This window comes from Nelusetta ayraudi, unplaced genomic scaffold (assembly GCF_046127955.1).
Source record: "Nelusetta ayraudi isolate G7.1 ecotype Tasmania unplaced genomic scaffold, CSIRO-AGI_Nayr_v1 ptg000100l, whole genome shotgun sequence".
Taxonomy (NCBI): Eukaryota; Metazoa; Chordata; class Actinopteri; order Tetraodontiformes; family Monacanthidae; genus Nelusetta; species Nelusetta ayraudi.
The window spans coordinates 943,356-961,909 of record NW_027466150.1 but is presented as its reverse complement, the minus strand read 5'-3'; the positions used below and the strand labels follow the sequence as shown (position 1 = coordinate 961,909).

The 18,554-nt window shown below is 41.6% G+C and overlaps 4 protein-coding genes and 1 non-coding gene across 6 annotated transcripts; 4 read left to right on the top strand and 1 right to left on the bottom strand.

Moving 5' to 3' along the window:
• Window positions 1-2: 2 nt before the first annotated feature.
• On the bottom strand, window positions 3-75 carry trnat-ugu (transfer RNA threonine (anticodon UGU)). The gene has a single exon. It is a non-coding gene; the product is annotated as a tRNA-Thr (tRNA).
• An 89-nt stretch (window positions 76-164) lies between these two features.
• Window positions 165-4,121, top strand: LOC142903019 (cholesterol 24-hydroxylase-like). Its single transcript, XM_076048421.1, has 15 exons — window positions 165-385; window positions 464-541; window positions 785-866; window positions 1,048-1,121; window positions 1,360-1,446; window positions 1,528-1,666; window positions 1,774-1,884; window positions 1,967-2,129; window positions 2,268-2,330; window positions 2,437-2,509; window positions 2,595-2,679; window positions 2,805-2,915; window positions 3,090-3,178; window positions 3,276-3,342; window positions 3,424-4,121. The coding sequence occupies exons 1-15, from the start codon at window positions 237-239 to the stop codon at window positions 3,571-3,573; spliced, it is 1,521 nt and encodes a 506-aa protein (XP_075904536.1). The 5' UTR covers window positions 165-236; the 3' UTR covers window positions 3,574-4,121.
• Window positions 4,122-4,878: 757 nt separating this feature from the next.
• On the top strand, window positions 4,879-9,221 carry LOC142903018 (cholesterol 24-hydroxylase-like). The gene is made up of 15 exons (XM_076048420.1): window positions 4,879-5,144; window positions 5,250-5,327; window positions 5,666-5,747; window positions 5,936-6,009; window positions 6,488-6,574; window positions 6,656-6,794; window positions 6,902-7,012; window positions 7,093-7,255; window positions 7,424-7,486; window positions 7,564-7,636; window positions 7,722-7,806; window positions 7,972-8,082; window positions 8,183-8,271; window positions 8,394-8,460; window positions 8,542-9,221. Exons 1-15 carry the CDS (start codon window positions 4,996-4,998, stop codon window positions 8,689-8,691), a joined length of 1,521 nt encoding a protein of 506 aa, XP_075904535.1. The 5' UTR covers window positions 4,879-4,995; the 3' UTR covers window positions 8,692-9,221.
• Window positions 9,222-9,830: 609 nt separating this feature from the next.
• LOC142903031 (cholesterol 24-hydroxylase-like) lies at window positions 9,831-14,083 on the top strand. Its single transcript, XM_076048445.1, has 14 exons — window positions 9,831-10,158; window positions 10,271-10,348; window positions 10,600-10,681; window positions 10,876-10,949; window positions 11,451-11,537; window positions 11,619-11,757; window positions 11,870-11,980; window positions 12,059-12,221; window positions 12,355-12,420; window positions 12,498-12,570; window positions 12,656-12,740; window positions 12,843-13,147; window positions 13,270-13,322; window positions 13,404-14,083. Exons 1-14 carry the CDS (start codon window positions 9,908-9,910, stop codon window positions 13,475-13,477), a joined length of 1,641 nt encoding a protein of 546 aa, XP_075904560.1. The 5' UTR covers window positions 9,831-9,907; the 3' UTR covers window positions 13,478-14,083.
• Window positions 14,084-15,085: 1,002 nt separating this feature from the next.
• Window positions 15,086-17,838, top strand: LOC142903033 (cholesterol 24-hydroxylase-like). Of its 2 annotated transcripts, none has more exons than XM_076048456.1 (11): window positions 15,086-15,275; window positions 15,357-15,495; window positions 15,608-15,718; window positions 15,797-15,959; window positions 16,093-16,158; window positions 16,236-16,308; window positions 16,394-16,478; window positions 16,581-16,691; window positions 16,795-16,883; window positions 17,036-17,102; window positions 17,184-17,838. In XM_076048456.1, the coding sequence occupies exons 1-11, from the start codon at window positions 15,253-15,255 to the stop codon at window positions 17,331-17,333; spliced, it is 1,077 nt and encodes a 358-aa protein (XP_075904571.1). In that variant the 5' UTR covers window positions 15,086-15,252; the 3' UTR covers window positions 17,334-17,838. The 2 variants fall into 2 exon arrangements, with proteins under 2 accessions (XP_075904571.1, XP_075904570.1); XM_076048455.1 differs by having other exon boundaries at window positions 15,087-15,275; window positions 17,036-17,106; window positions 17,188-17,838.
• The last annotated feature ends 716 nt before the right edge of the window (window positions 17,839-18,554 follow it).

Genomic DNA, 18,554 nt, shown 5'->3' with positions numbered 1-18,554 from the left:
CGAGGCCCCAGCGAGGATCGAACTCGCGACCCCTGGTTTACAAGACCAGTGCTCTAACCACTGAGCTATGGAGCCCGCTTCCGTCCAACATGGCGCCGGGTGGTATTTTCAACCATATAACATCTCCCTGGTGAATGCGGAAATAAAAACTTGGCCGATATTAACTGACCGTTCACCCATTTACTTCTCAGTCTCTGATCTGTAGTCTGGTGGGAACACTTCCCCTGGCTGGAGAAATGGCGTTCTTCAGCATGGTTCTGAACTGGGCCGCTTACGGGCTGCTTCTCCTGCTCATTCCGCTTTCCGTCGCTTTTCTAGGTTTCTGCCTCTACATTAAATACATTCGCATGAAGTTCGACCACATTCCCGGGCCGCCCGAAAAGAGGTACCTTGGTACACAGGCTGTCAGTGGTTCTCGTGCAAGATTGACTGACTTTATCCAACCGGCGATGTTCTTCCACAGCTTCTTTCTCGGGAATGCGAGAGAGCTTCAGGTGGCGATGAAGGAGGGCGAGCTCCTGCACGACTTATTTCTGAAATGGTAAGTATGGACGGCACTCATCCAGGTTGCTATAAGATATAACAACCCGCCACTATTCTTATTGCAAGTCCATGGATCCAACTACTGTGCTTTTCTGATGGACATCTCATATGTACTTTTATATCATGCATACATCTCTGTCAAGCATTCTCTGTGAAAACGTTTACTATTGTACATTCAGTCTTTACTTTGACATTGTGTGATAACTGATGTAATGGTCTACTAATGCAAACTTTTTTACAGGAGCCTAAAATATGGACCTGTTTACAAGATCTACAGTCTGCATTTCGTTTTGGTTTGTGTGACCTGCCCAGAGGCTACAAAGGTGCGTACTTTGTTTGTAAAATAGTAGGTTATGTTATGCAAAATGTATAGTGCCATGCAGCATGTTAGACATTTTCCTTTTGGTGATGAAAGTTAGCAAGTCATAAAGATTAATTACATGAAAAAGAATCACAACCTGTCACCTTTTAAACTCTTTTGGTGTTTTTTTGTTTTTGTTTTAGGAAGTCCTGATGTCGCCAAAATACACCAAAGACAGTATGATGCACAGCCGACTCTTTAGCCTGTTTGGTATTAGGTAAATTAAAAGACGAAAAGATTAGCTTCACTGTTCATACAACAAGTATTCTGAAGATGTTGACTGTGTGCTAATGCTGGCTCTTGTCAATTTATAGTATGAATAAGGCCAAATTAGGTTGTTTCTAATCTCTGTCAGTGTTCTTAATCACTGTATCGTGTTTTAGTGAATGTATACAAACAGAGGGCTAATTGTGCAGTTTTCTGGAGGCCTATTGAGTTGTTGAGTTTTTTTCAAGGTTCCTAGGGGATGGCTTGGTAACAGCACGGGACCATGAAAAGTGGTACAAACAGCGCCGCATCATGGACCCTGCTTTCAGCAGCTTGTAAGCTATTTAATTGTCACACTGACCAGTTGCATCTGGTTGGCAACCGTACAAGTCGGTCACAGCTAGTATCATTCGCAGGTATTTAAGAGGTCTTATGGGCACTTTCAATGAGCGAGTTGAGAAACTGATGGACAAACTCACAGAGCTGGCCGACAGCAAAACAGACACATCCATGCTGAGCCTTGTTAACTGTGTCACACTGGATGTTATTTGCAAGGTATTTGACTGCATCCACATCTCCAAATGAGATATCAGAGGCAACTTTTCATTACAGAACTTCATGTCATCATACTCTTAACATTAACTAATTTTCTCTGGCCACAGGTTGCTTTTGGTGTGGATTTGGACCTGCTGAATCAAAGCTCACCTTTCCCCAGAGCCATTGAGACATGCCTGAAAGGGATGGTCATCAACATAAGAGACATATTTTATGCTGTGAGTTTGTACAGCGTGTGTTACAGCCAAAGACAAAAGATTTGAAAGTGTTTTAAGGTGGAGGAATCTTCACCCTCTCCAGTACAATCCAATGAACCGGCCCTTCATCAACGAGGTGAGGGAGGCCTGCCGCCTGCTGCGCCGCACCGGAGCAGAGTGGATCAACAACAGGAAGGCTGCCATACAGAACGGTGACGAGGTCCCCAAGGACATCCTGACGCAGATCATCAAAACTGTGGACAAAGGTGAGTTCAGAGGGGTGGGAGGGTAGTGGGCCCCTCTTTAGGAGAGGAAAGACATGGAATTGTAGTGATAATGTAATGGTCAACATCGAGTAAAGGTTCAAAATGATGAAACACTAAAGCATCATTGTTATTTTTCAGAAACTATGACGCCAGAGGACGAAGAATTCATGCTGGATAATTTTTTGACATTTTTCATTGCAGGTGAGTGTGGAAATCAATCAAAAAAATGTTCCTGTGTGTTTTATGATGAAGAAATTATGAATTTACCAAATGGTAAAATAGTTATTTCATCTCTCCTACGTTGAAGGACAAGAAACTACGGCGAACCAGCTGGCTTTTTGCATCATGGAACTCGGGAGACATCCAGATATTTTGGAGAAGTGATAACCTAATACTACAGCGCAGATTAATTTCACAGTGTTCCCACTGAGCAATGGACCTTTATGTGGCGGTTTTATTCCTCAGGGCTAAGAAGGAGGTGGACGAAGTCATCGGGATGAAACAGGAGATCAGTTATGAGGATCTTAGCCAACTGGTTTACCTTTCTCAGGTGTGTAGACTTGGGTTTGGAAAATGCTGACACATTTTTCCAAGAAGTAACCAATCCTTGGATCCATATTGCAGCACACACATAACACAAACTGTGCTATTACCTTGCGTCCCTCCTGCTCACAGGTGCTGAAAGAGACTCTGAGGATCTACCCAACAGCTTCAGGCACATCCAGGGACGTAGTGGAAGACATTGTTATTAATGGGATCCGTGTTCCAAAAGGAGGCATTTTTATTGTAAGTGACTCAGTCATTTTCACCTGCATTTATAAATTACACAGATAGAAAAAATATTTTCATGGTCCTTAGATATTCCTTTCTTGTAGGTCATTTAGTCTTTTTTGCACACAATAGAATCTCAATACCTTTTGGTTTGATGCAAAATATATTTTGAATTGCTTTGAAATGCAGTTTAGCACCTATGTGACTGGCAGAATGGAAGAATTCTTTCCGGACCCCATGAAATTTGATCCAGACAGATTCCACCCAGATGCTCCAAAGTAAGTGGCCTACATTTGTTTTGGGTTTTTTCCCCCACCAGGACCACCTCTGGTCATGTCAGAAAAAAATAGTGCGCCTCTCATCTGCTTTTGTCAGGCCTTACTACTGCTACTACCCCTTCTCCCTGGGTCCTCGCTCCTGCCTTGGACAGAACTTTGCTCAGGTGGGTCCTCAACACTCATAATAATTCAAGGCACTGCATCAGAATGCATTGAGTTAACTTTTAGAATGGGGTTGCTTACAGATGGAAGCTAAAGTTGTGATGGCCAAGCTGCTGCAGAGGTTCGACTTCTCCCTTGTGCCAGGACAGACCTTTGACATCCTGGACACGGGCACACTAAGGCCCAAGAGCGGAGTGATTTGCTCGGTCAGACACAGGAATCACAAGAAATAAATTTATCATCGTAACAAGACTGTGCGATCTGTCTGCACAAAAACAAACGAGTAATGGCAAATATTTTTATGCTGTAATAACAGTATTCAATATTGACCCGTTTTGATTTTCTGCAGTACATAAAATTCAGATTTCTTTGACAAAGAATGTTGAAGGAGACGAGTGCCAGACAAGTGCCTAGTCTCAGAGGAGGCCAGAGCCAACACCAGGGGATGTTACCACTCACCTGAAAGGGGCCAGTCCCTGTAGGGACATTACAAAAGGCTTATTTCTTGCACTAACTAAAATAATGACTCATATTATTGTTAGACAACACTGGTGAAAATTATTTAGCACAATATGGGACAGAATAATTTAACAATATTGCCTGAGTAATGAAGACATTTTATTTGTCCGTGGAAAAAAATAATTGGACATAATGGAAAAGTACATAAATAGTAACACAATGTATACTAATTTTACTGTAACCACACTTTTGCACTTGTCATTCTTTATTAAATTATTGATTTGCATACAGATGAAAATAAAAGACAACATCTGAGAAGTAACCTTGTTTCTTTCCCTATTTGGTCCTACACTCGCCACGTCACCGCCGAATTGCGACAATCTGATCTGATTTCATGTTCACTTTGCCATGATGTTGTTATTATCACCCTGTGGTACTGACACCATACATCGAGAGTGAACGGTGACTTTGAAGACAAAAACTCATTAAGACCCGTCAAACTACAACACCCAAGAAATTAACACATAGTTATGGTCTTTTCAGGAAAGTTCCTTCTTACTTATGCATTTTAGCCAGAACACAATGTGCACGCATTTTGAGAAAGACCTTCAATAATCTTCGAAAAGTAGGCAACAATTTGTTTGAGTCAAGAAAAATAATAATTCATAATTCCACACTACTACATGCCAGTAAATGTCACACATTGCCAAGTATTAATTTGCCACGATTTTCTTTGATATTTACCCAAGCTTCACTACAGGGGTCGCTTGCTTCATGTAAACCAAAGTCTCAAACACCCATAAAACTTACCAGAACCATATAAAGAACGACAGACACTTGAACAATTTTCGTGGCAAATGATTTATGTCGCAGTTTCATACTTACATTTTATTGTACATACAGTCGCATGTACCGCTGCATTTTATAAACGTATGCACGGTGGCCCTGAAGTGCAAAACTCAACAGCAAAACAACAACCGCAACAAAGCAACTCAAATAACTCCAGAAACGCAATGGCAAGTCACTAAACACAACAACAACAACAATCCTTAACGGTAAAGGGCAAAACCCCACAACCCTCACGGAGAGCCTGATAACGGTAGGAGTGGCCGTTCACCCTTTTACCTCTCTGTCTCTGGCTGCTCAATCGTTCAGATTTACGTATCTACTGTGGAGGCCTTCCCCTGGCTGGAGAAATGGCGTTCTTCAGCATGGTTCTGAACTGGGCCGCTTACGGGCTGCTTCTCCTGCTCATTCCACTTGCTGTGGCTTTCCTCGGCTACTGCCTCTACATTAAATACATTCACATGAAGTTCGACCACATTCCCGGGCCGCCCAGAGACAGGTACCTTCACACTGGCTGTCAGTGGAGTTCGCCGTGCAATGTTGCGCTAACTTTCTTTCTTTATATTTATGTTGTTGTCGGTCATGCTGCGTTTTTCTTCCACAGCTTCTTTTTCGGAAATACGCCAACTTTTCTGGCGGTGATGAAGAAGGGAGATCTCATACACGACAAATTCCTGGAATGGTAAGTACGAGCGATATAACTTTATAATGTCTTAAAACGTTCCCAACCAGAGCGTTTAAAGGTCAATTTAAACTGTTAAATAGTGTAAGTTAAAATGACAACATTTGAGAAAATACCCCCCCCCCCGCGCGCACTAATCCCCCCCGCCCTCTTGTCGCTAACTACTGTCCTTATCAGTCGAAGTGGTAATATGTGCTACTTGTATATTGTGTACAATTCCAATATAAAAACCTTTACTGAACCTTTACATTCAGTCTTTGCTTGGGCATGTGTGACCATGGATGTAATGATCTGCTAATACGAACTTTTTTTTTCTCTCCCTTTTTTCTTTTTTACAGGAGACTAAAATATGGACCTGTTTGCAAGATCAACTTCCTGCATACCGTTCTGGTAATGGTGACATGCCCGGAGGCAACAAAGGTGCAAATAGCCCCTTACAGCTGTTTGTGATAGCATGCCTTATGCAATATGTGGAGTAAAGGGATATGGAGAGTAAAGGGCCAGGCAGCCTGTGAGACATTTGCCTTTAGTGACAAAAGTCTGTGAGTTACGTTACATGAGAAAATAAATAAAAATACATTTTGATCTGTTTTATTCGTATTTCTTAGGAAATCCTGATGTCGCCAAAATACTCCAAAGACAGTTTCCTGCACAGTGGACTTTTCACCCTGTTTGGTCAAAGGTATTTTGGGCAATATTGCAATATTGCAAATCCTTAAAATGGTCCCATATAATACACTTATTACTCTACTAATTTCTTCTAAACAGATTTTGTCTCTCACTTGCCAGTTAACGTCCTAAACTGACGAAGGTTGATTCTTTGTGAGATCACACGATAATGTCACTGATCCCTTTCTCACCTTGGCAACAACATCCCTAGACAAGTTCTAGCTGCGCCTTCTCCAAAGATGTTGAAGTTTTTAAGAAGCATCATTTTGAGCAAGGGTTCTCGCAAAGGATACAAACAGAGGGCTAAATGAAAAGTTGTCTGGAGACCTATTGAGTTTTTGTTTTTTTTTGTTATAATTGTAAAGCTGCTTCACAGGAGTGGAAAAATACAAATCAGAAAAGTTTATGTGGGACCTTTGAGCCCGCTCAGTATATGTTGTGTCAAATGATTGTTTGGCACCATAGGAGTCACTGTATGTCACCTCTTCAAGGTTCCTAGGAAATGGCCTGGTGTCAGTACGACACCATGAAGAGTGGTACAAACAGCGCCGCATCATGGACCCTGCCTTCAGCAGCTTGTGAGTTACTTAGTTGTCACACTGCCCCGTTGCATCTACTTGGCAACCGTAAAAGTCGGTCACAGCTGATATTGTTTGCAGGTATTTAAGAGGTCTCTCTGGGACTTTCAATGAGCGGGCTGAGAAACTGATGGACAAACTCACAGAACTGGCCGACAGCAAAACAGACACATCCATGCTGAGCCTTGTTAATTGTGTCACGCTGGATGTTATCGCCAAGGTATTTGTCTGCATGCAGCTCTCCAAAGGAGACGTCAGAGGCAAATTTTCATGACAGAACTTCATGTCAGCATGCTATTAATGTTAACTCATTTTCTCCGGCCCCAGGTCGCTTTTGGTGTGGATTTGGACCTGCTGAATCACAGTTCACCTTTCCCCAGAGCCATTGAGACATGTCTGAAAGGGATGGTCATCAACATAAGAGACAAATTTTTTGCTGTGAGTTTGTACAGCGTGTGTTACAGCTAAAACAAAGATTTGAAAGTGTTTTAAGGTGGAGGAATCTTCACCCTCTCCAGTACAATCCAATGAACCGGCCCTTCATCAACGAGGTGAGGGAGGCCTGCCGCCTGCTGCGCCACACCGGAGCAGAGTGGATCAACAACAGGAAGGCTGCCATACAGAACGGTGACGAGGTCCCCAAGGACATCCTGACGCAGATCATCAGAACTGTGGGCAAAGGTGAGTTCAGAGGGGTGGGAGGGTAGTGGACCCCTCTTTAGGAGAGGAAAGATATTGAATTTTACATTTAGCGTGAATTTAATGTTCTTATGGATAAGGTGTAAAGGTTCAAAAATGATGAAACATACTCATGCCCAACTTAACTAAAGCGTCATTCTTATGTTTCAGAAACTATGACCCCAGAGGACGAAGAATTCATGCTGGATAATTTTGTGACATTTTTCATTGCAGGTGAGTGTGGAAATAAGTCACATTGTAAGATAGGATTTATATTTTAATGTCTTTTTTTCATCTCTCCTACGTTGAAGGACAAGAAACTACGGCGAACCAGCTGGCTTTTTGCATCATGGAACTCGGGAGACATCCAGATATTTTGGAGAAGTGATAACCTAATACTACAGCGCAGATTAATTTCACAGTGTTCCCACTGAGCAATGGACCTTTATGTGGCGGTTTTATTTCTCAGGGCTAAGAAGGAGGTGGACGAAGTCATCGGGATGAAACAGGAGATCAGTTATGAGGATCTTAGCCAACTGGTTTACCTTTCTCAGGTACACTAGGCTGATGATTTTTCTCCCCAAGAAACAGGCAATCTGCTGAGTGACCAATAGTACAGCACACACACATAAAACAAGCTGTGCAGTTGCCTTGCGTCCCTCCTAAATTCACTTTCCCTTTCTTGAATGAATAAATCGCCCTTGCGACACTGCTCACAGGTGCTGAAAGAGACTCTGAGGCTCTATCCACCAGCTACAGGCACAACCAGGGAGGTCGTGGAAGACATTGACATCAATGGGATGCGTGTTCCTAAAGGAGGCACTTTTATTGTCAGTTATTCAATACTTTTTTTTTTTTAAATAGAATCTACACAGACACATAACTATTTGATTTAATGCAAAATATATTCTGATTTGCTGTGAAATGCAGTTTAGCACCTATGTGACTGGCAGAATGGAAGAATTCTTTCCGGACCCCATGAAATTTGATCCAGACAGATTCCACCCAGATGCTCCAAAGTAAGTGGGCTACATTTTTTTTTTTTTTTCACCAGGACCACGTCTGGTCATGTCAGAACACTTACCATTCAAGCAAAAATAGTGCATATTAAATGAGGACACGTCTCATCTGTTTTTGTCAGGCCTTACTACTGCTACTACCCCTTCTCCCTGGGTCCTCGCTCCTGCCTGGGACAGAACTTTGCTCAGGTGGGTCCTCAACACTCATAATAAATTAAGGCACTGCATCAGAATGCATTGAGTTAACTTTTAGAATGGGGTTGCATACAGATGGAAGCCAAGATTGTGATGGCCAAGCTGCTGCAGAGGTTCGACTTCTCCCTTGTGCCAGGACAGACCTTTGACATCATGGACACGGGCACACTAAGGCCCAAGAGCGGAGTGATTTGCTCGGTCAGACACAGGAATCACAAGAAATAAATTCATCAGAGTAACAAGACTGTGCAATCTGTCTGCACAAAAACAAACGAGTAATGGCAAATATTTTTATGTTGAAACAACAGCATTCAGTATTGTTCTAATTTGATTTTCAGATTATATTTTCTCTTACAGTAGGTAAAAATTCAGATTTCTTCGACAGAATGTTGACGGAGTCAAGGGGACGTTACCACTAACATGGAAGGAGTCAGTCCCTTTAGTGACATTGCAAAGGCATTCTTCCTTCCTTGGAGTGTCCTAAAACACACTTTCTTTACTCATTGTCAGGCAACACTGGTGAAAATCATTTAGCAAAATATGGGGCCAAACAATTGAACAATACTGACAGAGAATGAAAACTTTTCATTTATTCCATGAAAAAAAAAATGTGGATAAAGCAGAGAGTACATAAATTGTACTATAATATGCACTGACTGTATACTGTAACCACACCTTTGTACATGTCTCTCTTTATTAAACTTATTAATTTGCCTACAGATGAAAATAAATGACAAAATCTGAGAAGTAACCTTGTTTCTTTTTCTATTTGGTCCTACACTCGCCACGTCACCTCATAACTTCGACAATCTGATCTGATTTCATATTCAGTTTGCCATGATGTTGTTGTTTCCCTGTGGTACTGGCACAAACTCATTAAGTCAAACTACAAATCTGGGGAACTAAGACTTAGTTAAGGTGTTTTGATAATTATGCCATGATTTGTTTGAGTTTTTTTGTTTGTTTGTTTAATCCTTCATAATTTCACTCAAGTAGATGCCAGTAAATGACACATATTGCCTGACTTTAATTTGTCACGATTTTCTTTGATATGTACCGAGCCATTACCACAGGGGGCGCTGCTTCACGTAAACCAACATGTCGAAATTCCCATTAAATTATCTCAGAACGATACAAAGAAAGACAGACTCTTGAAGTAGAAGCAAAGGGTGTCTGTCGTACTTTTTAAATTATATTATATTGTGTATATATTTGAAATGTTTGCTGCATTCTGTAAACGTATGTACAAGTGGCCCTGAAGTGCAAAACACAACAACAAAACAACAATCTGAAACCCCCAAAGAACGCAATGGCAAGTCATTAATCACAACAGACAATTATATATTAATAAAAAAAACAAAAGTTAAAAACAAACAAACAGCAACCCACAACTATAAAGGTGGGAAACGCCTCAACCCTCAATAGAAGGAGGTGCCTGTTAATGATAGCAGTGAACGTTCACCCATTTACTTGCCAGTCTGTGGCTGCTCAACCCTCCGGATTTACCTGTCGTCCGGCGGGAGGACTTCACCTGGCTGGAGAAATGGCGTTCTTCAGCATGGTTCTGAACTGGGCCGCTTACGGGCTGCTTCTCCTGCTCATTCCACTTTCTGTGGCTTTTCTCGGTTACTGCCTCTACATTAAATCCGTTCACATGAAGTACGACCACATTCCCGGGCCGCCCAGAGACAGGTACCTTCACACTGGCTGTCAGTGGCAGTCTGTCTAGTTCGCCTGGAAACTTTATGCTAACTTTATCCAACTGGCGATATTGTCGGTCGTGTTGATTATTTTTCTTCCGCAGCTTCTTTTTCGGAAATGCGCTAAAGTTTCTGTCGGTGATGAGGAAGGGCGATCTCGTACACGACTTGTTACTCGAATGGTAAGTGTGAGCGACATTGCTTTTATATTGTCTTCTAATTTCACCAGGCAGATCGTTTAAAAGTCCATTTAAACTGTTGAAGGTGTCAGCTAAAATAGGATGAGAACAGTTGAGAAACAACCCCACTTCTGCACTGACATTCTTTTATTTTAAACCCTTTGCTTCGACATGTGTGACCATGGATGTACTGATCTGCCAATGAGTACTTTTTTCTTTTTTAAATCATTTTTTTTAATTCATTTATTTTCCAGGAGACTAGAGTATGGACCTGTTTGCAAGATCAACTTCCTACATGACGTTTTGATTTTGGTGACGTGCCCGGAGGCAACAAAGGTGCATACTGCCCTCTACCGCTGTGTTTGTGAAAGAATGCGTTGCATTGTGCGATGTGTAGAGTAAAAGGATCAGGCAGCCTGTGAGACATTTTCCTTTTGTGATAAAACTTTCTAAGACTTAAAAAGACGAGTTACATGAAGATGTCCCATTTTAATCTTTTATTATTATTATCATTATTTATTTATTTTTAGGAAATCCTGATGTCACCAAAATACTCCAAAGACAGTTTCCTGCACAATGCAGTTTTCACCCTGTTTGGTCAAAGGTATTTCGCCAATATTGCACATTTGCAAATCCTACAAACAGTCTCATATAACACAATATTCCCTCTACTAATTTCTTCTAAACATGTTTAATCTCTCACTTGACAGTTAACTTCCCAAAAGTGGACCCTTCACCTTCTTAGCTTGTTCCACTTCACGCAAAGTGTTAACTAAAATGTGCAGTTTGAGGAACCAGCCCTTTGTCAGGTCACATGATAATGTCACTGATCCCTCACTCATTTTGGTGACAACATCCCAGTCAAGCTCTGGCTCTGCCTTGTTCTTTTCCACTCCAAACGTTTTGGTTTTAACACAGCATTAGTTTGAGTAAGGATTTAGTTTTCTAAAGACCTATTGAATTTTTTTTTAAATTGTAAAGCTGCTTCACAGGAGTGAAAATACAAATCAGAAAAGTTTATGTGGCACCTTTGAGCTTGCTCAGTATATGTTGCGTCAAATGATTGTTTAGCTCTGTTGGAATCACTGTGTGTCCCCTCTTCAAGGTTCCTAGGAAATGGCCTGGTGTCAGTACGACACCATGAAGAGTGGTACAAACAGCGCCGCATCATGGACCCTGCCTTCAGCAGCTTGTGAGTTACTTAGTTGTCACACTGCCCGGTTGCATCTACTTGGCAACCGTAAAAGTCGGTCACAGCTGATATTGTTTGCAGGTATTTAAGAGGTCTCTCTGGGACTTTCAATGAGCGGGCTGAGAGACTGATGGACAAACTCACAGAACTGGCCGACAGCAAAACAGACACATCCATGCTGAGCCTTGTTAATTCAGTCACACTTGATGTTATTGCCAAGGTATTTGAATGCATCCAGCTCTCCAAATGAGACATCAAATATAATATCATGAGATATAATAGAACGTCACATCATCATACTGTTAACATTAACTCGTTTTCTCCGGCCCCAGGTCGCTTTTGGTGTGGATTTGGACCTGCTGAATCACAGTTCACCTTTCCCCAGAGCCATTGAGACATGCCTGAAAGGGATGGTCATCAACATAAGAGACAAATTTTTTGCTGTGAGTTTGTACAGCGTGTGTTACAGCTAAATGAAAGAGAAAAAAAAATCACCCTCACCCATCCTTCACCCTCTCCAGTACAATCCAATGAACCGGCCCTTCATCAACGAGGTGAGGGAGGCCTGCCGCCTGCTGCGCCACACCGGAGCAGAGTGGATCAACAACAGGAAGGCTGCCATACAGAACGGTGACGAGGTCCCCAAGGATATCCTGACGCAGATCATCAAAACTGTGGGCAAAGGTGAGTTCAGAGGGGTGGGAGGGTAGTGGAACCCTCTTTAGGAGGAATTATACCTGTAGTGATAATGCAATGTTCTTATGGAGAGGGAGTAAAGGTTGAAAATGATGAAACATACTAAATTGTTGTTTTCCAGACACAGTTATGACGCCAGAGGACGAAGAATTCATGCTGGATAATTTTGTGACATTTTTCATTGCAGGTGAGTGTGGAAATAAGTCACATTGTAAGATAGGATTTATATTTTAATGTCTTTTTTTCATCTCTCCTACGTTGAAGGACAAGAAACTACAGCAAACCAGCTGGCTTTTTGCATCATGGAACTCGGGAGACATCCAGATATTTTGGAGAAGTGATAACCTAATACTACAGCGCAGATTAATTTCACAGTGTTCCCACTGAGCAATGGACCTTTATGTGGCGGTTTTATTCCTCAGGGCTAAGAAGGAGGTGGACGAAGTCATCGGGATGAAACAGGAGATCAGTTATGAGGATCTTAGCCAACTGGTTTACCTTTCTCAGGTGTGTAGACTTGGGTTTGGAAAATGCTGAAAACTGCCTTGTGTCCCTCCTAAATTCACTTTACCTTTCTTGAATAAATCACCTTTATGGCACTGCTCACAGGTGCTGAAAGAGACTCTGAGGCTCTATCCACCAGCTACAGGCACATCCAGGGACGTCGTGGAAGACATTGACATCAATGGGATCCGCGTTCCTAAAGGAGGAATTGTTTTTGCATGTCATTCAGTCTTTTTTTCCCCCCCGCATACAATAGAATCTACACAAACCCACAAGTGTTTGATTGATGCAACATTTACTTTGAATTGCTTTGTAATGCAGTTAAGCACCTATGTGACTGGCAGAATGGAAGAATTCTTTCCGGACCCCATGAAATTTGATCCAGACAGATTCCACCCAGATGCTCCAAAGTAAGTGGGCTACATTTTTTTTTTTTTTTCACCAGGACCACGTCTGGTCATGTCAGAACACTTACCATTCAAGCAAAAATAGTGCATATTAAATGAGGACACGTCTCATCTGTTTTTGTCAGACTACCCCTTCTCCCTGGGTCCTCGCTCCTGCCTGGGACAGAACTTTGCTCAGGTGGGTCCTTGAAACTCATAATAAATTAATGCACTGCATCAGAATGCATTGAGTTAACTTTTAGAATGGGGTTGCATACAGATGGAAGCCAAGATTGTGATGGCCAAGTTGCTGCAGAGGTTCGACTTCTCCCTTGTGCCAGGACAGACCTTTGACATCCTGGACACGGGCACAATAAGGCCCAAGAGTGGAGTGATTTGCTCGGTCAGACACAGGAATCACAAGAAATAAATTCATCAGAGTAACAAGACTGTGCGATCTGTCTGCACAAAAACAAACGAGTAATGGCAAATATTTTTATGTTGAAACAACAGCATTCAGTATTGTTCCAATTTGATTTTCAGATTATATTTTCTCTTACAGTAGGTAAAAATTCAGATTTCTTCGACAGAATGTTGACGGAGTCAAGGGGACGTTACCACTAACATGGAAGGAGTCAGTCCCTTTAGTGACATTGCAAAGGCATTCTTCCTTCCTTGGAGTGTCCTAAAACACACTTTCTTTACTCATTGTCAGGCAACACTGGTGAAAATCATTTAGCAAAATATGGGGCCAAACAATTGAACAATACTGACAGAGAATGAAAACTTTTCATTTATTCCATGAAAAAAAAAATGTGGATAAAGCAGAGAGTACATAAATTGTAATATAATATGCACTGACTGTATACTGTAACCACACCTTTGTACATGTCTCTCTTTATTAAACTTATTAATTTGCCTACAGATGAAAATAAATGACAAAATCTGAGAAGTAACCTTGTTTCTTTTTCTATTTGGTCCTACACTCGCCACGTCACCTCATAACTTCGACAACCTGATCTGATTTCATATTCAGTTTGCCATGATGTTGTTGTTTCCCTGTGGTACTGGCACAAACTCATTAAGTCAAACTACAAATCTGGGGAACTAAGACTTAGTTAAGGTGTTTTGATAATTATGCCATGATTTGTTTGAGGTTTTTTTTTGTTTAATCCTTCATAATTTCACTCAAGTAGATGCCAGTAAATGACACACATTGCCTGATTTTAATTTGTCACGATTTTCTTTGATATGTACCGAGCCATTACCACAGGGGGCGCTGCTTCACGTAAACCAACATGTCAAAATTCCCATTAAATTATCTCAGAACGATACAAAGAAAGACAGACACTTGAAGTAGAAGCAAAGGGTGTCTGTCGTACTTTTTAAATTATATTATATTGTGTATATATTTGAAATGTTTGCTGCATTCTGTAAACGTATGTACAAGTGGCCCTGAAGTGCAAAACACAACAACAAAACAACAATCTGAAACCCCCAAAGAACGCAATGGCAAGTCATTAATCACAACAGACAATTATATATTAATAAAAAAAACAAAAGTTAAAAACAAACAAACAGCAACCCACAACTATAAAGGTGGGAAACGCCTCAACCCTCAATAGAAGGAGGTGCCTGTTAATGATAGCAGTGAACGTTCACCCATTTACTTGCGAGTCTCTGGCTGCTCAACCCTCCGGATTTACCTGTCGTCCGGCGGGAGGACTTCACCTGGCTGGAGAAATGGCGTTCTTCAGCATGGTTCTGAACTGGGCCGCTTACGGGCTGCTTCTCCTGCTCATTCCACTTTCTGTGGCTTTTCTCGGTTACTGCCTCTACATTAAATCCGTTCACATGAAGTACGACCACATTCCCGGGCCGGGCCGTACGACAGCATTAGTTTGAGTAAGGATTTAGTTTTCTAAAGACCTATTGAATTTTTTTTAAAACAGGAGTGAAAATACAAATCAGAAAAGTTTATGTGGCACCTTTGAGCTTGCTCAGTATATGTTGCGTCAAATGATTGTTTAGCTCTGTTGGAATCACTGTGTGTCCCCTCTTCAAGGTTCCTAGGAAATGGCCTGGTGTCAGTACGACACCATGAAGAGTGGTACAAACAGCGCCGCATCATGGACCCTGCCTTCAGCAGCTTGTGAGTTACTTAGTTGTCACACTGCCCGGTTGCATCTACTTGGCAACCGTAAAAGTCGGTCACAGCTGATATTGTTTGCAGGTATTTAAGAGGTCTCTCTGGGACTTTCAATGAGCGGGCTGAGAAACTGATGGACAAACTCACAGAACTGGCCGACAGCAAAACAGACACATCCATGCTGAGCCTTGTTAATTGTGTCACACTTGATGTTATTGCCAAGGTATTTGAATGCATCCAGCTCTCCAAATGAGACATCAAATATAATATCATGAGATATTATAGAACGTCACATCATCATACTGTTAACATTAACTCGTTTTCTCCGGCCCCAGGTTGCTTTTGGTGTGGATTTGGACCTGCTGAATCACAGTTCACCTTTCCCCAGAGCCATTGAGACATGCCTGAAAGGGATGGTCATCAACATAAGAGACAAATGTTTTGCTGTGAGTTTGTACAGCGTGTGTTACAGCTAAATGAAAGAGAAAAAAAAATCACCCTCACCCATCCTTCACCCTCTCCAGTACAATCCAATGAACCGGCCCTTCATCAACGAGGTGAGGGAGGCCTGCCGCCTGCTGCGCCACACCGGAGCAGAGTGGATCAACAACAGGAAGGCTGCCATACAGAACGGTGACGAGGTCCCCAAGGACATCCTGACGCAGATCATCAAAACTGTGGGCAAAGGTGAGTTCAGAGGGGTGGGAGGGTAGTGGAACCCTCTTTAGGAGGAATTATACCTGTAGTGATAATGCAATGTTCTTATGGAGAGGGAGTAAAGGTTGAAAATGATGAAACATACTAAATTGTTGTTTTCCAGACACAGTTATGACGCCAGAGGACGAAGAATTCATGCTGGATAATTTTGTGACATTTTTCATTGCAGGTGAGTGTGGAAATAAGTCACATTGTAAGATAGGATTTATATTTTAATGTCTTTTTTTCATCTCTCCTACGTTGAAGGACAAGAAACTACAGCAAACCAGCTGGCTTTTTGCATCATGGAACTCGGGAGACATCCAGATATTTTGGAGAAGTGATAACCTAATACTACAGCGCAGATTAATTTCACAGTGTTCCCACTGAGCAATGGACCTTTATGTGGCGGTTTTATTTCTCAGGGCTAAGAAGGAGGTGGACGAAGTCATCGGGATGAAACAGGAGATCAGTTATGAGGATCTTAGCCAACTGGTTTACCTTTCTCAGGTGTGTAGACTTGGGTTTGGAAAATGCTGAAAACTACCTTGTGTCCCTCCTAAATTCACTTTCCCTTTCTTGAATAAATCACCTTTATGGCACTGCTCACAGGTGCTGAAAGAGACTCTGAGGCTCTATCCACCAGCTACAGGCACAACCAGGGACATCGTGGAAGACATTGACATCAATGGGATCCACGTTCCTAAAGGAGGAATTGTTTTTGTACGTCATTCAGTCTTTTTTCCCTCCGCACACAATAGAATCTACACAAACCCACAAGTGTTTGATTGATGCAACATTTACTTTGAATTGCTTTGTAATGCAGTTTAGCACCTATGTGACTGGCAGAATGGAAGAATTCTTTCCGGACCCCATGAAATTTGATCCAGACAGATTCCACCCAGATGCTCCAAAGTAAGTGCCCCCCCCCTCCCCCCCTCCCCCCCCACCTCCCACCACCACCACCTTAACCACCTCTGTTTCGACACCTTTTGTGTTGAAACACTTACCATTCAAGCAAAAATAGTGCATATTAAATGAGGACACGTCTCATCTGTTTTTGTCAGGCCTTACTACTGCTACTACCCCTTCTCCCTGGGTCCTCGCTCCTGCCTTGGAAGGAACTTTGCTCAGGTGGGTCCTCAACACTCATAATAAATTAAGGCACTGCATCAGAATGCATGGAGTTAACTTTTAGAATGGGTTTGCTTACAGATAGAAGCCAAGATTGTGATGGCCAAGCTGCTGCAGAGGTTCGACTTCTCCCTTGTGCCAGGACAGACCTTTGACATCCTGGACACGGGCACAATAAGGCCCAAGAGCGGAGTGATTTGCTCGGTCAGACACAGGAATCACAAGAAATAAATTCATCAGAGTAACAAGACTGTGCAATCTGTCTGCACAAAAACGAGTCAAACTTGTCTAAACTGTTGTTTTTCTTTCCACAGTGTTGTCATAATATCAGCATTCATTATCTAATGTAAATCATTCAGATTTCCTTGACAGAGAACGTTTTCGGAGTCCAGGCAGCCTCAGAACCAACTCTGAGCATGGGAGTGAGCAATAGAACTAAATGACAAAATCAGATTATTGTTAGACAACTTGCACTGATTTGAGTTTTGCTGCTGTGTGTCGTCAAACACTGTTTATATTTAGCTCTTTCCAATGGCACTGAATAACTGAACAATACTGACTGATTATTGCAAGTTTTTTTTTTAATTTGTTCCTGCAGGAATAATGGGGGAATAAAGGGGAAAGTCTACATGTGAATTGCACTTATTTTACTGTATACCTATCTTTTTGCGTGTACTTGTTTATTAAAATTATGATTTTGCTTACAGATGAAAATAAATGTCTTAAAATCTGAAAAGTAGTCTTGATCTTTTTCTGTGTTATCCCGCACTCGCGTTGTCCCCTCAACATTGCTCCAATCTGATCTGAATTCATGCTCAGTTTACAATGATTTTGTTGTTACAGTGCAACAAAATCTGACACCATACATCCACAGAGTGCTGTGACTTTGCAGTCAAAAACTCATTAAGGTCTGTTAAACATACACTCTCCAGGAACAAACAAGAAACGTGCTAATTAGGCAACAGCTTTAAACTCAAATAAAATGTCCTTCATAATTTCACACCAGCAGATGTCAGCAAATGTCACACAATGCTGGGCCTTATTTTTTTTACACGATTTACTTTGTGTTTGCCGAAACTTCCCCACAATGGGACGCTTCTTCTGGGGAAACCCGAACTCACAAAGCACCTGTTAAACTAAACTTATTTAAAAACGGGATGCAACACTTGACCGATATTCGTAGCAAATGTTTTCTGTCGTTGTTTAACATGTTATATTTGATTTCATATTAGGCCTACATCTGTGTATATTTTCTGCAGAATTCTGCATACGATTGTAATAATATGCGAGGACACATTTCTAAATAAATAAATTTAAAAAAATAAATCCATTTTTATAAACAGATATAGTGTATACTTTGAGATTTTGTTGTTCTTTCATTTTACATGTAGAACATGACAGAGACATAACAACAGACAATCCGTAACTGGGACATATTTGTGTACAACACAG

Excerpts from the sequence above, each read along its gene's own strand:
- LOC142903019 (XM_076048421.1), top strand. The coding sequence starts at position 237 with ATGGCGTTCTTCAGCATGGTTCTGAACTGGGCCGCTTACGGGCTGCTT. Across the intron at positions 2,510-2,594 it reads CATCCAGATATTTTGGAGAA|GGCTAAGAAGGAGGTGGACG; the intron begins GTGATAACCTAA and ends TTTATTCCTCAG. Across the intron at positions 3,179-3,275 it reads TTCCACCCAGATGCTCCAAA|GCCTTACTACTGCTACTACC; the intron begins GTAAGTGGCCTA and ends TGCTTTTGTCAG.
- LOC142903018 (XM_076048420.1), top strand. The coding sequence starts at position 4,996 with ATGGCGTTCTTCAGCATGGTTCTGAACTGGGCCGCTTACGGGCTGCTT. Across the intron at positions 6,010-6,487 it reads TTCACCCTGTTTGGTCAAAG|GTTCCTAGGAAATGGCCTGG; the intron begins GTATTTTGGGCA and ends CACCTCTTCAAG. Across the intron at positions 8,461-8,541 it reads TGGGACAGAACTTTGCTCAG|ATGGAAGCCAAGATTGTGAT; the intron begins GTGGGTCCTCAA and ends GGTTGCATACAG.
- LOC142903031 (XM_076048445.1), top strand. The coding sequence starts at position 9,908 with ATGATAGCAGTGAACGTTCACCCATTTACTTGCCAGTCTGTGGCTGCT. Across the intron at positions 11,758-11,869 it reads CACTTGATGTTATTGCCAAG|GTCGCTTTTGGTGTGGATTT; the intron begins GTATTTGAATGC and ends CTCCGGCCCCAG. Across the intron at positions 13,148-13,269 it reads TTCCACCCAGATGCTCCAAA|ACTACCCCTTCTCCCTGGGT; the intron begins GTAAGTGGGCTA and ends TGTTTTTGTCAG.
- LOC142903033 (XM_076048456.1), top strand. The coding sequence starts at position 15,253 with ATGGACCCTGCCTTCAGCAGCTT. Across the intron at positions 16,479-16,580 it reads AACTGGTTTACCTTTCTCAG|GTGCTGAAAGAGACTCTGAG; the intron begins GTGTGTAGACTT and ends CACTGCTCACAG. Across the intron at positions 17,103-17,183 it reads TTGGAAGGAACTTTGCTCAG|ATAGAAGCCAAGATTGTGAT; the intron begins GTGGGTCCTCAA and ends GTTTGCTTACAG.